Source organism: Cnephaeus nilssonii (assembly GCF_951640355.1).
Source record: "Cnephaeus nilssonii genome assembly, chromosome: 19".
Taxonomy (NCBI): domain Eukaryota; kingdom Metazoa; phylum Chordata; class Mammalia; order Chiroptera; family Vespertilionidae; genus Cnephaeus; species Cnephaeus nilssonii.
This window is the reverse complement of record NC_137090.1, coordinates 12002338-12022026: the sequence shown is the minus strand read 5'-3', so window position 1 is coordinate 12022026 and position 19689 is coordinate 12002338. Positions and strand designations below refer to the sequence as shown.

Below are 19689 nucleotides of genomic sequence, written 5' to 3'. Positions count from 1 at the left end.
CTACAATGTGAGCAGTTCTGAGCAACAGAATGCTCCCAAATGCCAATAGCATCCTCTGACAGTCACTGCAGTGTCCCAGGGTCAGGCAGGTGGCCTTGATGTCCTCTGAGGTCCTGGGAAGCTCTTATGTGAGGTCCTAGGAGCCTTCAGCACGGAGCTTAGGTCATCTCTACATCCCAGGGACGCCAGCCCCACACCAACACTGCTCTGAGCAGTATTTTCCAAAGGACTCTTAAATCACACGCCCTCACATGTGTGCTCATGCACGCACCAGACACATGCACATGTGCACGATAGACACTTCATGTGCATAAACACATGTACTGTGTACACACATACTATTTGCGTACCACACCTGCACAGCCAAACACACGTGCACACAGACACATGCAAATCACACAATGCACATGTAACAGGCACGTGCACACATGGGCATGCATACACACCAGACAGGAGCATTACTCCTGTGTGCGCACACATGCACCTACACCATCAGATACGTATGCACACATACACACACGAACACCAGACACATGCACACATACAGACACACATACACAGGATGCCTTCATGCATACACACACATACACACACACACACACACACCAGACCGTGCATGCGCGCACACACGGTGACCTATTCCTAAGACATAAATGTCCGTTTAAACCCAGCTTTGACCATAACATATGGGAGCTGAAAGGAACGTGAGGAACCACCCAGGGCCGTGCTCGGCAAACTGTGGCTCGCGAGCCACATGCGGCTCTTTGGCCCCTTGAGTGTGGCTCTTCCACAAAATACCACGGCCTGGGCGAGTCTATTTTGAAGAAGTGGCGTTAGAAGACGTTTAAGTTTAAAAAATTTGGCTCTCAAAAGAAATTTCAATCGTTGTACTGTTGACATTTGGCTCTGTTGACTAATGAGTTTGCCGACCACTGGCCCAGGGAAAGCAGGTACGCAGGCACCAGGCTAAGAGCCCAGCCCCTAGTAGGCACCCAACACTGTTCCCCTTCCCCCTGCACACGGGAGGGTGTCCCTAGGCATCCACCGACCATGCTGGTCCCGCCTGCCTCTATAGAGCAGGGAACTGAAATGTGCCAGCGCGTGTGCGTGCAACTGCTCGCGTCACGTGGCGGGTAGTGGAAGAGTTGGCACCAGAACCCTTCGCACTGCGTCCTGTGATCACACCTTCCTATCCCAGCCCACATTCCCACAAATACACCACTTCTCCCACGTGCCAAGTCCTCCCTGAAATACAGGCCCTGGCTGTTGCTGCCAGGGAGTCTGTCTGTGGAAGAGGGCCCGCCGCCCCTGCCTGCCTGACTGGGGGACACCCACAGGCAGCGAGCATCTCCCTCCTCCTGACAGGGGGGGGTGCTCCTCTCATCAGAATAACAGCCCCCCGAGGGCTTGCTGCTCCAGGCGCCCTGTCTCCCCGTGGGGAGGGAATAAAACTCGTGCCCACGAGAGCATGGTGCTGGCCACAGTCATACACCATTTCTCCTCCACGCCTGGCAACGAGGGGGTCTCAGCATAGAGCATGGGCCTCAGCGTCAGAGGGTCCTAAGTCCACCCCTCACTAATGGCACAACCTTGGACCACGACCTGCCACCTCTGCGAGCCTCCTTTTTCTCGTCAGCAAAATGGGGTCAAAAAGAAAGCTTATCGTCTAAACCGGAGGAGCCAACAGGATTTTGCCTGCAAGGCATGTGACAGGCACGGAGCAATTGGCCAACAACCGCAGGTATTATAGCAAACGGCGCAGAGCATGTAGCAAGCAGGTGCTTATAACATGATGGTTATTGTTACTATTACAACGTGGGAACTATAATTCCCATTTTAACAGGTGAGAAAAGTAGGGCTCAAAGAAGTCACGTGACTGGTTGAAGGTCCCAAGGCTGTGAGTGGCAGAATGGGGATCCGAGCCCAGTCCTTCTGACTCCAGACCCCCAGACCCCTCTGGGCCACCACCTGGACCCGGGATGAGAGGCAGCAACACGCCCCCTCCTGAGTTCTCACCCGTGCTCTGCGTCTCTAGCAGCTTGTGCATGGAGCTGTAGCGCTCAGGTGGGATGTTGAGGCTGGTGAGGGTGGGGGGTCCGGAAGTGGGGGCCACCTCCACAAGTGCCTTCTCCTTCAGCATCTCTGGCGGAGGGCTGGCGTGCACAGTGGGGTACACCTTCCCGCTGCTCACAGTCCTGCCTGATGCCTCGGATGGCGACCGGGGGGCGGGTGCCTGGCAGCGGACTGGCTCCAAGTGGCAGTCGGCATGGTAGAAGCTGTGCACAGCCTCTGCGCCCCGAGCAGGGCCCCCCGAGAGGGCAGGCGTCGAGGGCGGTGGCAGCATGAGCCGGCGGGACCCATTGGCCTCCCTATCCTGGATCTCTGGGCTGGCCCGGGGGCCCCGCAGCGTCCCGTTGCCCAGGTGGTAGTGATGGTGGTGGTGGTGGTGGTGGTGGTGCACCAGGTGATGGACGGACGGGCGGCGATGGGAGCGTGAGCAGCTGCCACTGGGCTGGGGCTCCTGGACCCCGAGGGCCGCCGGGCTGAGCAGCCCGGCCCGCACGCCCACTGCCCGGGACACCTGGGCCAGCCTGCGGGCGGCTTTCCGGAGGATGTACACCAGGTACTTGAGCAGCTCTTCGTAGCAGCTGCCCGGCTCCGAGAAGCTGGCCAGGGTGCTGGCGTTGGACAGGAACCGCACGCGCTGCTCCCGCATCAGCTGGCTCTCCCGCTGCTTGGTCTCTGAGAACTGCGTGGCAATCACCACCAGGCACAGGTTGATCATGAAGAAGGAGCCCACCTGTGGGGGTGGGGACAGCAAGAGGAGATGTCCTGAAGAAGAGGGAATCACAGCCGAAACCGGTTTGGCTCAGTGGATAGAGCATCGGCCTGTGGACTGAAGGGTCCCGGGTTTGATTCCGGTCAGGGGCATGTGCCTTGGTTGCGAGCACATCCCCAGTGGGGGGTGTGCAGGAGGCAGCTGGATGATGTTTCTCTCTCATCGATGTTTCTAACTCTCTATCCCTCTTCCTTCCTCTCTGTAAATAATCAATAAAATATTTAAAAAAAAAAAAAAAAGAAGAAGAAGAGGGAATCACAATGCCGGCCACCGAGTATGGGGCACTTCCTGTGGCCGGGCACGGGGCTCGGCCACTGTCGCAGCGCTGTCTCATTGTATCCTCTGGACCAGGCGTCCTCAAACTACGGCCCGCGGGCCACATGCGGGTGTTTTTGCCGTTTTGTTTTTTTCCTTCAAAATAAGCTATGTGCAGTGTGCATAGGAATTTGTTCATAGTTTTTTTTTAAACTATAGTCCGGCCCTCCAACGGTCCGAGGGACAGTGAACTGGCCCTCTGTTTAAAAAGTTTGAGGACCCCTGCTCTTGACTGTCTCAAGAGGTGATACTTCTGTTATCTTCATTGGACGGTGAGGAAACTGAGGCTCGGAGGGTCTGAGGAATCTGCCCAAGATCCTTCAGCTCATGTCTGGCACAGCTAAGGACGGAACCCAGCTCGCCGGGATTCTAAGGCATCGCTGTGGGTCCCGGTGCGGCCCTGCAAGGATGTCTCCCGAACTCCCGGCCCCTAAACGTGCCTGTGCACGGATTCCGGACACCCCTCCCCAGTTCCCGTCAGGAGGAGAGAAGGCTGGGGAAATGAAGCCAGTCTTGGGGACACGGGGTTTTCACACTCGATCGAGCCTTTGAGATGTTGGCAAAAACCTTGTTCACAAGACGCCTGCTTCCAGTCCCAATTCTAGCTGTGTGACCTTGAGTGGGAGAGTCTTATAACCTTGGGTCCTCAGCATGCTCATGACCATTGGCTTTGCTTGTATCCTTTTTCCCCATGCCTACCCCCTCGCCCAGACAGGTGATGGGCTGAACCCTGAACCCTGCGGACTAGCCAAGCTGTCACTCTGACTTGTCCACACGTCCCTGTCCCCATCCCCGTGCCTCAGTTTCCCTAGAGTTCTGGGATGGCCACTGCTTGGGCAAGAACCCAGAAGGAAGGAAATGAATATTTATGGTGACAAAGCAGTTTTGTTTTTCTGAATTGTGTCCTGGTAATTATGATAATTAGCTTCACTAGTGTGAGTCCAGAGAGCTGTTTGGAAAGATTTCTCAGGGGGTGTGTGGGAGGGTGGAAACTGGGCCCCTCGCCTCCCTGTCTACGTCCTTCCCCCTCACCCAAGCCCAGAGAGAACAGCAGAGTGAGAAGAACAGGCACTGGTGGGGGACGCCACCCCAGGTCCTGACGGCGGATGGGAACAGGCCCCCAGCCTGGCCACCCTTTCGCACCAGGGACCGTTGCAGGGGCCGGAGGGGGTGGCCTGGAGGACTCGTTCTTTCTCAGGGCCTATCCACCGTCTCTCACTGCCGTATTCTGTCTCCACCTCTCTCTGAAGCTTGCCCTAAATCCTGTGTAGATTTTAATCTCTTTCCTCTCATATTTGTCCCTCTGTTGGCTCTGTCATTGGCCTCTTGGTGACCTGGGAAAAGGGCTGGACGTGGAGACAGTGGCCTGGGGTGGATTTCTCGGCTCCAGCCACTCAGCCTGGTGACCAAGCCCTCTGAAGCTCAGAGTTCTCATGTAGGAGCTGGGGCCCCATCCTCTGAACCCCTTTCCCTAGGGACTATGGAGACTCAGCAGGCAGCAGCTGTTTCAGTGCACAACAGCATCAACGCCCCACCCAGCAAGATTAATCCACAGCACATGCCAAGCCCACGCTGAGGTCCGACCAAGGAGGACACGTTGGTCTCCTCATCTGTTAAGTGGAAGTGATAACAGGGTCCTGGTGAGAATTACATGCACCAGCACATAACAAGTGCTCGGAGCAGGGCCTGGAGCAGAGTACCAGGTGTACCGGTTCATAAGGCGGATTTTGTGCAGGGCGTACCGGTTAAGAATGCAAAAATCCGCCTTACGAACCGGTGCCCCTTGTAAGTGCTCAGTAAATATTAGCTATAAGTAGTAGCAATTAAATTGTTAAACGATGGGATGGCAGTGACTTAAATTTTAAATACTGCTACTTTTGCCTCTGTCTTCTGCCCTCATTAAGTCTTGGAACTTCTGAGCTGGAAGGAACAGGAGATCGTGCAGTGTTTCTTCATAGCAAGCGATGGGAATTTGGGGTCGAACAAACCATTTCGCCGAATGTTTACCACCTCCTGCCCGCTCCCCAACAACGTGCCAATAGTGCTCTGCCAGTCCTGGTGCAAAACCAGGACCACCCTTTGCCACTTCCGGAGGTGGTATCACCCTGGGCTGAGACCCGCCCATTTTACACAAACAGAGGTCCGGGGTGGGGCTGGGGGCCTGGCGGGAATGACTCGCCCTAAGTTGTAAGTGGTGGTAAGTGACAGAGTCCGGCCTTGACCTTGCATTTCCTCCCGAGTGCTCCCGACAGGTGCCCTCTCTGTCTGCGTCCCAGTGGGACTTGTCCTGAGAGCTAGAACTTGAGACCGAGCAAGCTTTCCCCTCTCTGGACTCCCCCGACCCGTTTCCCTAGGATCCCCCATCCCCTCGGGGGCCTGAGGAATCACTCACGATGATGAGGAGGATGAAGTAGATGAAGTTGTAGAAGGAATGAGCATCCATCACAAAGTACATGATGTCGACCCAGCCCTCCAGCGTGATGACCTGGGGAGGTGGGCAGAGGGGCAGGCTGACTCCAGGCCCCCTAAAGCCCCCTGCAGTCTCCTCCAGAGGCCCTGACCCCACCCCCCACGCGGAGCAGGACCGCCCCAGCCCCAGGCTGCCCCACCTGGAAGATGGCGATCCAGGCGTAGCCGATGTTGTCGAAGTTGATGGCGCCCTTGAAGGGGTTGTGCTCCCCGGCGGAGCAGTTGGTGTAGTACTGGTTCCAGTTGACGCAGGTGGTGTTGCTGGAGCTGTTGTAGGCCTCGTAGTCCAGGCCGCAGGGGGAGCCGCCCCCGCCCTCCCCGCGCAGGGTGGGCACGCTGCGGCAGGACCGCATGCCGTTCTCCCGGGGCTGCGAGCAGATGAAGGGGTTCTCGTCCTCGTTCTCCGTCTGGTAATAGGGCTCCAGGTCCACGCTCAGGGGGCTGTGGAGGGGGAAGGGGTGAGGCTGGGGGCGGGTTCCCCGGGGGGAAGGCCCCAGAGGGGAGAACTGCAGGTGTGCACCGAGGCATGCGGGGTGAGCAGGGCAAGGACCAGAGCCGGGGCAAGCTCCGGGCCGGCGCGGGGACTGGTGAGTGTGGATAGGGGGCGTGAGGATGAGCCGGAAACTCCAGAGTCGGATCTTGGGAGGTTGGTCCCATGAGGCGGCATCTCAGGCTCACCGAGGAGCTTATAGAACTCCCCAGGCCCAGGCTGACCCCCAGACCAATGAAATCAGACTCTGTGGGGGTGGGACCCAGGCCTCAAGAATTTCGTCAGCTCCCCAAGTGACTCTAATGTGGGAGTTTGAGAAGCAGACATGTCACGGGTAGGAGAGCAGACATGTCAACAGCAACGGGGACGGAGGCGGTCCCAGCCCTCCACACCACTCGCAGGTGACCCCCAGCCCCTGTGACACTCACAGGCTGAAGTTCTCGGGCAGGAAGCAGCGGTTCCGGAGCAGCCCTGCCCACAGCTGGACGCCCACGATGCCGAAGATGAAGAAGACGAAGAAGCAGAGCAGCAGGACGTTGCCCAGCATGGGCAGCGTGTCCAGCAGCAGGGTGACAAGGATGCGCATGCCTGTGGGGGGCAGAAGCCACGCTGGGGGCGCCAGGCTGGCTGCCACGGGCCTGGCAGCACTCCCAGAGGGGGCCCACCGGGGCCTCTGAGGCTGAGACCGACCGACCGACCGACAGACACCCCGAACTCCGCAGGCAGCCCTTTGCAGCTGCTAACTCTACCAGCAACCCCTCGTGGCCCCCCACATTAGTCAGTGTGCGGGACCACCCAGGGTGAGCCAGAGTAACGGCCCTCTCAAAGCACCCTCCTGCGCCGCATCCCACCTAGCATCATTGTGGCGTGAATATCAGGCCCAGTTTGCAGAGGAGGGTCGAGTTCCAGAAAACTGGCATGACTGGTCCAGGGCTGGTAATTGCAGGTGCCAGGACTTCAACCAGGCCCCGCTTCCGAATTCCATTACACACACACACACACACACATATACACACACACACGCTCCCCTCCTAGTCTTGCTCTCACCACAGTCAGCTGACCTTTTTCTGTTACTGCCACCACAGTCACTGGGGAAACTGAGGCAGAGAACTCCAGGAGGGAAGTTAGCAGGCAGGACTCTCACTTTGAGATCCAGGCCCTCTGTCGGGGATGAGTTGTCCTGTGCTCCACAGCGGTTCCCAGCCCCCTGCCCCCAGTCTACTCTCTGTGTGGTCCAGATCGCCACCCCAGGACCTGACGGGCACACAAGGCTATCTTCTCAGGTGGCCATCCATCAGCAACATCCTCCCAGGGAGGAGCCACCACTACCCCACGCTCCCTTACCGCGGCAGGTCTAGGACCCATCTACCCACAAGGTCTGGACCAGCCTCCAGCCTCCAAGCCCCTGTCAGACTCACAGACCTTTCATGGCTGGTTTTGACTCCCAAAGTGCTGCTTCCAGCCCCCTGCTCCCTCCAGGGGAAAAGCTTCTAAGCGGCAGCTAATTAACAGGCTTGGTGACTGCAGCTGCCCTGTCCCTGCCCCTAGCAGCCCCGTGTTCTCACTTCGTGCCTCTCCCTCTCCTCAGCCCCATCCCCCTTCAGCTCCTCGGTGCTCCAGCTGAGATCAATTCCTCGGGGTTTGCATTAAAGGAATTACACCGGTGGTTAGACAGCAGCCTATAAATCTGCCAGCCATCACCTGGGCGGGAGAGGCGGCGAAGGCAGGCCTCGCCTGGAGCTCCTGTTAACCAGCACAGCACAGCACCTGGAGGACACACTGAGCAGCTCTGCCCACCCAGAGGCAGCTCATCACACACACAGGATGCATGCACACGCACGCACACGCACACGCACACACACACACAGCAAAGGGGGCTGCCGCCACATGACTCCCAGAAACCGGCTCCCCCAACCCACCCCACTCCAGGGATTTCAGCAAAGACCATCTGCAGCTGGTGTAGGTTAGGGAGTTGCGAAGGGGGCCTGAGCAAGGGTGGGGGGCAGGATGTATGGGGAGCTAGAACTGCCAAAGCTTCGTTGGCTCGGGGAGCCAATGCGGTTTAATTTAGATAATGGTCCCGGCAGTCAGTTGCTATGACGAGTTGGAAGGGGGTGAGAATGAAGAGGGGGATACAGGTGGGAGGGTGAGGCACGGAGCGGCCTTGTCTTGAGAGAGGTCAGGCTCAGCGTGACCATTGTGGTCTCACCAATGAGACCCCCATCGCATGAGAGACTTCTGGCTAGAAAAGGCCGAGGTGCCTTGCATCCTCTCTACCTCATTCTCACCACCCCTATCCCAGGGAAGGAGTCATCGGAGACACTTCTGAGACTCTGACCCAAAATCAGGCTCAAATGAGGGGGGAGGGTCTTTCCAGGTCATTCTTACAGAGCCACAGCCAGGGGGAGGGGCTCCTTTTGGCCTCAGTGACCCCAGCTCCGCACTAAGCCCGTCCCTGATGTGGCCTGTGAGTGGTCAGGAGGTAGGGGTGGGGTCTGAGAGTCCCTATTTCCTCTTGGGGCTCTCGGTCCAGGGGCTGAGGGCCGAGGGGTCACTCACTGGGCACCCGGTTAATGGCCCTGAGCGGTCGCAGCACACGGACTGTCCTGACAGCTGAGAAGCTGACGTTCTGCAGGTCCAGCGAATACTCCAGCATCCTGCAGGGAGGGGCCCAAAGGGAGGCCCTTTGAGTCTGAGGCCGCCATGGGGGTCAAAAGAGGTCAATGAGGAATCCTGCTGCAGAGGTGCAGCACACACTCCGACCCCTCCCCTCCTCCACCCAGGGACCCTGCAGAGGCCACGGATTCAGAGAAGTACAGCTGGACAGCCTCGGACCCTTAGTGAACGGGGCGGGGGGGGGGGGGGAGGCGGGGGGGGAGAGCAGCACTGTAGGCTGGGGCGGGGGGGCCAGGCCTAGGACGCTGGCCCGAGGGATGGGACTGATCTAATCCATTTCTTGCCCACACCCAGCCCCGGATCTCACCCTGCGATAACGATGAAAAAGTCCAGCCGGTTCCAAGTGTCTCCCAGGTAACACTTTTTCCCAAAGATGCCCAAGGCCACCATCTTCACCACCATCTCCACGGCGAAGAAGGCAAAGATGAAGTCATCGAAGGCCTGGTGTGGGGATGAGAGGCTGCTGTAACTGAGAAGGGGGTGGGGGAATATGCCCCACCCCCACCCCATCAGCGGGGTCAGAGCCTCTTGCAGAGAAGGGGTCAGGGTTATTAGGAGCACCCCCCCCACACACACACACACACACACACCGCACACACACTCACCTGCAGGATCCGGCAGCGCTGGGAGTCACAGGCCATGTCCTCACACGGCCGGAACATGCCCAGAGTCACACAGTTGAGAAGGATGACCAACATGCTGATACGCTCAAACCAGGTAAACAGGTGGTCAAGGAAACAGCAGGCTAGGGCTGGAACGGAGCCCATGCCCCACCCCCACCCCAGTGCCTCCTGCTTCTTGACCTTCCAACCCCATCTGACAGGAGCAATGGGAAGGCCCTGGCCCCGTCCCACCTTGGTCATCTCACCCCTCTGGACCCAGCCTTCCTCATCTGCAAAGTCAGAAAAGCCATAAATACCCTGACTATTTACACAAGCCATTTGGGGAATAAAATCGATCACACTTATGGAAATGCCAGACACCAAGAGTTTGCTGCTGAATCTGAATCCTTTTCTCCCTACCTCCCAGGGAAGATGTGAGAAGCAAATGAGATAATGTATGTGAATGTGTGACACAAACCTAAAGTCAGATTCGGTCTGCCTTACAGTTTACCAAGCACTCTCACACCATGCCACACGTTGTGCTCACAGCTCCCCGGGAGGTGCCTGGGGTAAATCGTTTTCTTCCCCAGAACCCAAGGAAACTGAGGCTCGGAGAGCCAAAGTCCTGTGCTCAAGGTCACAAGGAAAGCCAGCATGAGACCGGTTCAAGCATGCAGGGCGAGGGCTGTCATAGCCACACTGGCCCAGACAGACAGGCAGAGGCAGCCAGGAGGGTCCACAGCTTCGCCACAGCACCAGAGCCCACGGCCGCCTCTTCCACCACCAGCCCCCCGGCCTCTCAAAGACCTGATGGCCTCTAGCACAGTCACGCGTTAAATCATGAGCCCCCACGACACACCGTGCCCTGTGCTGGACACAACCCCCAGCCTGTGCAGAGTGGACAGTACCCTGCACACACAGACCAGGCCGCCATCACACCTCCTTGTGATTTCCAGCAAAGCCCTAGCCCGGACCAACTACAACAGACCCTGTTTTGCAGGAATGGGGAGAGAGGAGTCTTTCTAAAACCTGCTTCTTTCCACATCGTGTATTTCATTGAGGGGCTCACCTCCAGCCCATCAGCAAGAGATGCATGAAATGGTCTCTGGACCTTAGAAGGTTCTAGACACCAGAAGGTTCTGGACAAGCAGCCTATTTTTCCCCAGGAAAATATGAGAGGAGTGGGCAAGAGCAAAGAGGTTGAAAGCAAGCAGAGGTTGGGGTCCAAGGGATGGAGGGAGGAAGGGTCTGCTCCCAGCATGACCCGCCAAGCCAGAAGCAGTGGGGTAGAGAGGGCCCAGAAGAGACAGGACCTTCCTGTTGTCACTCCACTTCTAGAGTGAGAAGCCTCTGACCAAGACCCAATGACTCTTCCCAGCCAATCCTAGCCACACCCCATCTCTGTCCTGAACCTGACCATGCCCCCTCGCCAGGAGCCCATGACTCCCTCGATCCCTCCATAGCCCTCCTCCCCTCCTCTGTCAGCCAGGCCCTCTTCTCTCAGACATCACTTCCCTCCATCAGATACCCAACTGTCCCCAGACACGGCCATTTCCCTACCCTCCACCTCCTCACAAGAATAAAAGTTAGAAAAAAAGCAAGTTCTAGGTTTCTGGGGTAAGTAGATGGAAGTGGGAAATGAAAAGTGTTGTTTCCATGGAGCTGTTTTCCTGAGTGGAGCTGGAGCCCAGTGTGTCTCTCTCCAGAATAGGGGTCAGCCAGGGGTCACCCTGGAAAAAGGGGGACAGGGAGGGAGCTCCCCTGGGGCTATCATCCCGAAAAGCAAAGACACAATTACTCTCAAGAATTGGTCTGCTTTCGCCAAGCTCGCCCCCTCTCCGCCCCTCTGCAGGGAAGGGACCCATGTGAGCAGATATCTCTGCATGGGGGAAGGTAGGTAGTTCTGGGAAGAGTGGCTGCTGGGACACCTGTGTGAACCGCTCTAATGGCGGTGGCTCCACCCTGTCATTCTCTTCACCTATCTCATCTCCCTTGCCAAGGCAGGGGCGCTCTGATACATCTTTATATACCCTACAAAGCTGAGCGTAGTGCCTGTCATATAGCAGGTGATCAATACCTGGAAAGAAGAAATGAATGGATCAATGAATGAATGAGTCAATCAACTGGTCAGTCAATGCCCCTGCCTAGAAGCTAGATGTATTTCGCCATTCATGTTTTCCTGCCTTACTTGCCTTGATAACCAAGGCGGTAGGTGGGGTGGAGAGGGCAGAGGTACCATCGGGGAGCCGTCCCTCCTGTCTCTGCTTTACACATGCTCACACGGGGGCCTCTTGTAGCCAGAGTCTGCCTCCAAATAATCCCATCTCCAGCTCGTAACCACACAAGCCCCTTCTCTAGGGCCCCCTTAGCAATTCAGCTTATGCCCAGGTACATCCTGCTCTCTCTCTACTTCTCTCCTCTCCCTACAGATAAACATACAGGGACAGGGAAGACACCAGGGCACAGAAAAATGTGGGACAATCTGAATTAAGGAATAATTAATGGGGGTGGGGGGTGTCTTTCACCTTTCTCAAAGTAGGGCTTGTTTCCTTGGGAATATAGCCGTATGTCACTGTGTGATGTTCCTCTGTTGCCATAACAACAGGAGGATGTGTCACCAGGTGGTGTGGATTTGTTGCCATGGTAATTAAAAGGACCCCCCTCACACATGAACTCCCCTTACCTAGGCTGCTGTCTAGTCCTCGAGCAGGGAAGGAGAAGCAGGGAGACCCACAGGTTATCAACTTGGGGGGAAACCATGTGACAAATCTCCATAGCAACCAAGAGAACGGGGGACACTGGTTGCTATAGTGACTATGAGAGACCTGTGCAGTCACATGTCTACTGTTGCTATGGTGACTGTCCGGGCTGGAGTGGATCCCAAAGGGAGAAGTGGGTAGGAGAGGGGAGGATCTTTCTTCTCCTCACAACCCACCATCAAAAGCAGAGAAAAAGGAAATGGCAGGGCGAGGGACCCCACTTCCATGGCTCCTCCTCCTCTCCCTCCAGGAGAGAGAACTGGAGCATGTTATCTGCACAACCGAGTCCTCTCTGTGGGGCTTTGTCTAGAGCCCTTGTCGCCTGGCAGCTGTAAGGGAGAGGGAGGTGGGAGAGGAGGGAGGGGGCTGGGGCACCTCCAGAGGCCCGGGGGGTCTAAACGGGGCATGCCTGAGAAGGGGAGCAGGCCCTCAGCGGCCCATTCCCCACTAGGAACCCGGAAATCTGAAACGGAGGAGCATTGAGGAGCCGGCCTGGACCCAGGAATCCTGGCCTCCTAGAAGTTGGTAGGAAGGTGGGGTGCTGTTCTCAGCCACTCCATGGAGAGGCTGGTGTCTATGGGATTCAGCGTTCCCCGGGTTGGGGTGGGAGTTTCAGCTCAAAAGGGGCTCAGCAGCAAGGCTCCTGCTAGGAAGGCAGACAGGGGGATTCCCCCGCCGAGCCCCCACTCCCACACGCCTGCTTCCCAGTGGTCCCCCCGCCACCGGCTCCAGCATGTGGGTGTGCGGGGAGAGAGGCTTCCAGCTGAACTGAAAACTGAAGCCTGAAGAAAGGCAGCCGGCCCCACCCAGAGACAGAGACGTGAGGCAGAGACACAGAGAGCCGGCCTGCTGGAATCTTTGGAGAGGAAATAGGCCAGAAATCCGATTCAAATGTCTGTGACTGTGCGTGTGTGCGTGTTTGCGTGTGCATGTGTGTGTGTGTGTGTGTGTGTATGAGCAGTTGTGTCTGTCGCCATCCTGGCTGAGGCAGGCAGGGTGGGGTGAGAGCAGGCGAGGGGTAAGGGGGGCTGTGTGGTGGGGGTAATCCCAGGAATGGCTCCAACTGGCACTGTGGGTGATGGGGAGTCCCCCAACAGTTCTGTGGAGCAGAGTGGGTGTGTGACCCAGAAGGAAGGTGTGCCTGGGACAAAAAGAGGCTCTTCCCCCCCTGTCCCCCCCACCCCGTCCTATTCAATTCCTTAACCCCAGCCCTTCTCCCCAGAACCCCTCTGGAGAACCTTGGGTTTGAAAATGGGAGGACGGCATCCGTGAAGAGACAGAAAGAACGCCCCGCTCCCATTTGCTCTGAGGACCAAAATGGAGATTTCTCCCCAGGTAGGAGAAACAGGCAAACGTGGGGCACGGGGACAGTGGCAAGGAAAGCTCCAGAAATCCCGGGCGCCCCCTCCCCTCCAGACGCACACGCTCAGACACACACAGTGACGCAGTCGCACACTCACACTCGCTTCTGGAAGCCATTAGGGTTCCTGCCCGTCCAGGCCTCCCCCTTCTCCTCCCCCCACTCCTGGCAGGCTCCCCTCTCCCCCGCGGGCCCCCCTCCCCCTCTCAGCATCCCAAATGCCAGCCTGTGATTTCCAAATGAGAAAAAGCTGTGCTGGGCTCTGAGCTTGGAGAAACTCCTACACAAACTTCCAGATGTGACACAACAGCCGGGGAGGGACGCTCAGGATCTCCTTCCCGGGCGGGCGGGGAGGCGCGCTCCCTCACACTTGAAGAAACACATACTGGGAAGTCCACCACACTCCCCTGTAACCTGGGAGGAGGGGGGCCTCTCTGACGCTGCATGGACTGCTGGAAGCTCCCCTGGCCTCCCCAATACCAAAACGTGAACTTCCCAGCCTCTCTTCCTTCTGCTGCCCTCCCCCCCTCCCCAACACACACACACACACACACACACACACACACACACACACACACACACACCCTTCCTTCTACCTGGGTCTAGATCTCCCTCTAGGAAACCTGGTCTCTGACAGAGGCCAGGAGAGCAGGGCACTGAGAAGGACGCCCGGAAGAGTCTCACTAGCTTCGGTTACTTGGGGGGAAGGTGTCCCCGGGGTCCCTCGGGTTCAGAGGTGCAGAGAGAAACCTTGTGGCGTCCAGGGAAGCTTCACAGAAACCAGAGAGACAGAAAGGGAACCGCTGAGGCCCGGAGCCGGTCCAGAGCGCCTCTGGTAGCAACCACACGGGCTTCGCTTGGCGCTTGGGTGCCACGGGAGTGGTGGGGGCACACTTAGGCAGCCCACTTGCCAAGAAACTGTCCTCGACCCATCCTCAGCCAGTCTAGCCAAAGCGGCTTGTCCAGACCGAGTGATGCCAAGCCGTACCCCCTGGACTCCCCCCACCCCAGAGGAAAGCTTGCTCCCCCAACCCCCAAGACAAGCACTGGGCTCCTACCTCTCTTCTCATTCCAGTCCTCCCCACTTGCCCCCTCCCAGAACCCCTGAAGGAAGAAATCTGCCCCCCCCCCCCCCGCATCCACTAGCACCTGGAGATAGGGCAGGTGGGGAGATGCTAGCCAAGAGGTTTGGTGTTTGTGGAGGGGGGGGGGGGCAAGGGGAAAGATCTACCTCCCCTGGGCCCCTGAGAAGCGGGGGCTGGGGCTGGTGCTTCCTCTCGTTCCTGAGGAGTGTGGGTAGTTAAGGGTGGAGAAGAAGGTTGCCCAGAGCCCATCCTTCTAAACTGCGGGTCTCTGCGCCGAGAAAGGGGCCTGGGGACAGGGGGTGGGGGCGGGGGCGAGTCCAGAGCCCAAGACGCGCCTACTCAGCAGGTTCGCAGACCTCTGAGGCCCCACCTCTCTCTTCCTGCAGCTCAGAGAGAAAGGTAGAAGAGGCAGGGAATGGAAATGGGGTGTGATCAGGGGAGCTTCCTAAAACCCCCTGGGGTGTACAGGCTGGGGGTTGGGGGAGACCCAAGCTCACATCCCCGCTTTGCGCACTAGAGGCAGCAGAGGCTGCAGAGAGCGAGGGCGGCACCGAGCTTCCCCTCCGCCTCCCACCCCTGACTTCCCCAGAGCGGAGTCCTGGCTGGGCTCTCAGGGGTTGTGGGGAGACCCGCAGTCCCCCGCCCTGGGTCCAAAAGAGCCCCTGAGCTGGGAGGGAGGAGCAGGGAGAAGCCGTCAGGACCTGGGATGGCAGCGCACTCTCTCCCCTCTCCTTCCGGCAGCGGCGGGACCCACCCGGGAGCCGGGAGCCTGGCATTAGTCAAGCGGCACTTGGTGCCAGGGGCTCAGGGAGAGAGGCCGTGGGGGTGAGGGGGGGCTGGGGTCTCCCCTACCACTTCAGACTGGGAAGAGGATAGGGAGGGGGGCAGTGCTAAACTGTCCCCCCTGGAATGCGGGGCTTGCGTTCCACAAACCCATCCAAGGAGTAGACGCTGGGGTGGTGGACCGGAGCCTCCGAGTGACCTGGCCTACCGTCTCCGCCCTCCACCCGCACCCCAGCACTTTCTGGAAGGGCTGTGGTCTCCCGCGCCTGCTCTGCGATCCAGCGGGAGCACTCTTTATTAGCGAAAGGGGATGGATAACTTAAACCGGCTTCATCCCATCCCCCGCTTGCCAAAGCTCTTGCCACAGTCTTTCCCTCCACAAGAAAAAAAATCTAGCACAAAACTCCCAACCCAACCAGCCTTAAGCACCCCGCACTGAGTAAGGGCTGTGGGGCAGGGCGGCCCGGGGCACCGGCTCCCGCGGAAGGGTCCCGGCTCCGGCTCTGGGTGCAGACAGCTCCCCCTCCACCACATCTTGTTCTCATTCTGCGCCCCTGACATCAGCCGCCGCCGGAATCTCCTTGTTGTGCCTCCAACCCGCGGGGTGGGGGTGGGGGGGTTAGGACCTGGTCCCCGCCCCCCCCCCCCCCAACATTTCCCTCTGGGTCAGTAAAAACCTCAGCCTCAACGACCAGGTTGGTGGTGGGGGGGGGGGTTCAGACCCTAGAATGCACTGCAAACTTTGGAGCGGGGGGTTCAGAAGGGAAACCCAGGAGATTGCGGTCCCCCCTCCCCCGTCCCCGCAGCTTCCTCCCCACCCCACCCCCCAAACTCGGAAACCGAACCCAGCTCGCTAACCGGCGGCGGGCGGAGCAGAGCGCCCAGGCTCCCGAAGATTCCCACATCTGGAGGACGACGACCCTCCCCTGCCCACATCTGGAGAGCATCCAGCCGCAACCCCACGGGGCACGTCCCCTCTCTTTTCCTGGCCTGAATCCCAGCCCCCCCCAAGGAGGTCTGAGGTGTGGGTACCGAGGTGGGGCTCACCAGGGTGTCTGCCAAACCCGCTCGAGCCTCCGCTCCCCTCTGCCGCCCCCTCCCCTTCTCAGCAGCCCCCCCCCCCCTTTCATCTGACCACCTCCCAGGCTCATCCTTCCGACTCACCTGGCCTTGGGTCCCCTCCAGCGGCGCGGCCCGCCCCCCTGCGGACCCCCCAGCCTGGCCGTCGCGGCCGGAGGATATGGGTTACAGACCGTGCGGAGACACCAGCTCCGCGGACGGCTGTCCTGGCTCAAGTAGAAGAAGACCACCGGGGCCAGCGCGGGGTACGGCAGCCCCTCCGCCTCGGAGTCCGCGCTGCCCGGGTCCTTCTCCGCCGACCCCGGCCCCGGCCGGCCCCCGGCCCCCGACAGGTCGTTGAGCCGCAGGAAGCTTCGGGGCTGTCCTGACTCCTCGGCGCCCGCTCCATCCTCCTCCTCGTCCATCCTCTGGCCAACCGGGGCCCCGGGCGGTCTCGAGAGGGGCGAGCGGCGCCCCTCGGAGGAGGTGTCCTCACGCAACCGGGGGGCCCCGGAGGGGGCGCATCTGGGGGGCTCTAGGGCGCAGGCTGAGCCCCCGGGAGGGCCAGTTCAGCCCAGCTCCCCCTGCCCGCAGGGGCATGCTGCCCGCGGGGCGCCGGGGCGCTGGGAAGCCCCGCCCGGCGCGAGTTCCGCTACCCCAGGGCCCCTAGGGCCCCCCCGCCCCGGGCCAGCCGGCCGGCTCCCCCTCACTTTGTTCCGGCTTCTTCGCTTCGCGCCTAGGCTCCAGTCGCCCGATTTGGCTCTACCTTCGGCGAAGCGGCCCCGATAGAGGAAGCGAGAAGGGGGGGCGGAGGGCGGGGGGTCCGGTGAGGGGCGCCCCCTCTTCCCGCGCCGCGGCTGGAGCAGGATCTAAGGGGTCAGCATCGTCCCGGCTCCGCGCCAGAGACGGCGGGGGGAGGGGAGGAGGGATCTCTTTGGGGGTGGGTTTGGAGGGGGTGGGGGCCGGCTTCTTCCTCCACCCCGCGGCGGGCTCACGGTCCGGGAGAGGCGGGGAGACCGCGGGGGGCAGTCCCTGGCGGGGGTGGAGGCGGAGATGCCGCCGCCGCCGCAACCGCCGCGGTGGCTGCCGCTGCCGTAGCTTTCGCCGGCGCCACAGCCGCCTCCTCCGGCCGAGACGCGGAGCGAGCGAGCGAGCGAAAGCGGCGGCGAGGAGCGCGGCGCACACCACAGCTGGATCCCTCACTCCAACTTCAAGCCTCGGCCCCGCCTCTCCCCAGCCAGCCTCGCAGCCAATCGCCGCGCGCCGTCGGCACCGAGCCGCCTGCCCATTGGCCGGCCGCCGTGGCAGTGCGGGCGGGGGCGCCCCGGGAGAGAACCACAGCTGGAATCCGGTTCCCACCCCAAAGCCCAGGACCGCCCCTCTCTCCTCCTCTCGGCCCGGGGTCCGTTCCCGAAGGCCGGAGCCAATGAGACGGCTACCTAGACCGAACCCACTTTCCTATTGGCCGCTGGGGTCTCTGGGACTCCCCTGGAGGAAGCCCCGGGAAATCGGAGTCTTCGGCGCGGGGTCCTGGGATGGCGCCGCCCGCCCCCACCGCATTCTTTGTCCGAGACCCTTTAATTGGACTATAGCCGGAGGGCGGGGCTCAGCTCTGGGCGGGCCTGGAGGAAAAGGGAGGCAGGCGACCCGGGGCTGTGGGGCGTGACCAGGATCCCAGACCGAAATCGAGGTATCCCCCCCCCCCCCCCGATTAATCGCCCACCCTGGAGTAGAGCCTGAGCGGGACGGAGGAAGGAGACGAGCGGAACAGGTTGTCCCGGGCGTAGGGCTTCAGGCTGGAGGGAGCCAGTCTTGGGAAAACCGGCGGATCCCAAGGAAAGGCTGGGGTGGGCAAAGTCTGGGCGTGGCCTCTACCAACCTCTTGGACTTGATCTAGTCCCAGTCCACTCCCACTGCTTCGACCCTGATCTCCTGACCTTCACCCGCTGACCCTGACCTCACATTGACACTCTTGAGCTTCATTCCCTCTGCCCCCCAGGGATCCTGTGGAGGGTGTGCATTCCACGCGGGAGCTTTGCACTGGAACACGTGGCCCCAGGCAGGTCATGCTGGACCCAGAGCCTATCCCCCAAAGCAGCTGCGAAGCAGAGATAGGCTCCTGCGAAGGGACCTGGGGTCGGGGGAGGGGGTGGGGGAGGCTCAAGTGTGGAAGCCCAGAGCTGGGCTTTGCTGACTCTTGAACTGCAAAGTTTCACCAACCCGCCACTCCGTGCCTCAGTTTCTCCCTCTCAAGTTCCAATATGGTTTATGGGGAGACTGCACGCAGGGCAAGAGCTTCGTGGGGCTGCTCTCCTCGCACATCTCCAACCTACCAGGAGCGGGTCCACTCACGTGCAGCCCCCAGCCCCCACCTGGCCTCACCTTCCCGATTCACCTGCCCGAGCTCTGGCAGCCCTAGCCTGCTCGCCGCCAACTAAAAGTCTGTGGGTACCCGTGAGCAGAGCGCCGCGGGAGTGCTGGGTGCTGGGTGCTGGGTGGGGTGGGGCGGGGAGAGCACCGAGGATTAGCGGTCGGGAAGCGCTTCCCCACTTGTGCTAAAGGTAGACGGGGAGGAACAGAGCAGGTCAGAGTCTCCCAAGCCTTCGGGATGCGTACGCCACTGCGGAGAGGCAGAGGAATGGACCAGAGGACCTCCCGCTCCCGCCTCTCCCCTCCCCCACTCCCCGGCGGTCTGCGCAGCCCCCGCGCGCCTCCCGCCGCGTCGGGTGGGAGTCTCAGCTCCGTCCCGGGCGGGTTGCGCTGAGTGCGGTGCGGGGGGGGGGGGGGGGGGGGAGGGCAAGCGGCGGCTGCGCCTTCGCCACCCCGTTTGCCCTTTCTCCGAATCCCCGCACCGAGTTGTGCAAATGAGGCCGGGCTCATTTGCATTTCATGCTAATGAGCAGATCCCTTAAGCGCCTCTCCCTCCTGGCGGGAGTCTCTGCTCTCATTCTGCGTGTGCCGAGCCAGAGTCTTGAACTCGCAGCGGTCTTCTGGGAGAGGCGCCTATTTATGGTCGGCTCCACGTGTCTGACACCTTCTTCCCTCCCGCCGGTCCGCAGTCTGCCGGGTCTGCCTGCCCTTTGCGCCGGACCGACTGGGTCAAGAGGCCTACGGAAGGTAGTGACTCTAATCAGCCCCTCTTTGCAAACGGGAACATGAGGCCAGAGAGGTTTGGTCGTGTTTCCTGGTGGCCAGCAAGCTCAACACCTTCATCCACCATCCAGGCCACTCCCTGTCTCTGGGCTGAACTCT

The 19689-nt window shown here is 60.1% G+C and overlaps 1 protein-coding gene across 11 annotated transcripts in view; it reads right to left on the bottom strand.

Annotated features, from left to right (window-relative positions):
• CACNA1G (calcium voltage-gated channel subunit alpha1 G) overlaps window positions 1-17608 on the bottom strand; it is a 63403-nt gene extending 45795 nt beyond the window's left edge. For all 11 annotated transcript variants that reach the window (XM_079797821.1, XM_079797819.1, XM_079797825.1 and 8 more), the window contains exons 1-8: window positions 16622-17608; window positions 9395-9507; window positions 9097-9230; window positions 8673-8770; window positions 6542-6701; window positions 5764-6064; window positions 5547-5639; window positions 2017-2800 (exon numbers count right to left, since the gene is read on the bottom strand). In XM_079797821.1, the coding sequence (XP_079653947.1) occupies window positions 2017-2800; window positions 5547-5639; window positions 5764-6064; window positions 6542-6701; window positions 8673-8770; window positions 9097-9230; window positions 9395-9507; window positions 16622-16862 (1924 nt within the window). In that variant the 5' untranslated portion in view covers window positions 16863-17608. The remainder of the gene's footprint in view (window positions 1-2016; window positions 2801-5546; window positions 5640-5763; window positions 6065-6541; window positions 6702-8672; window positions 8771-9096; window positions 9231-9394; window positions 9508-16621) is intronic.
• Between the last annotated feature and the right edge of the window lie 2081 nt (window positions 17609-19689).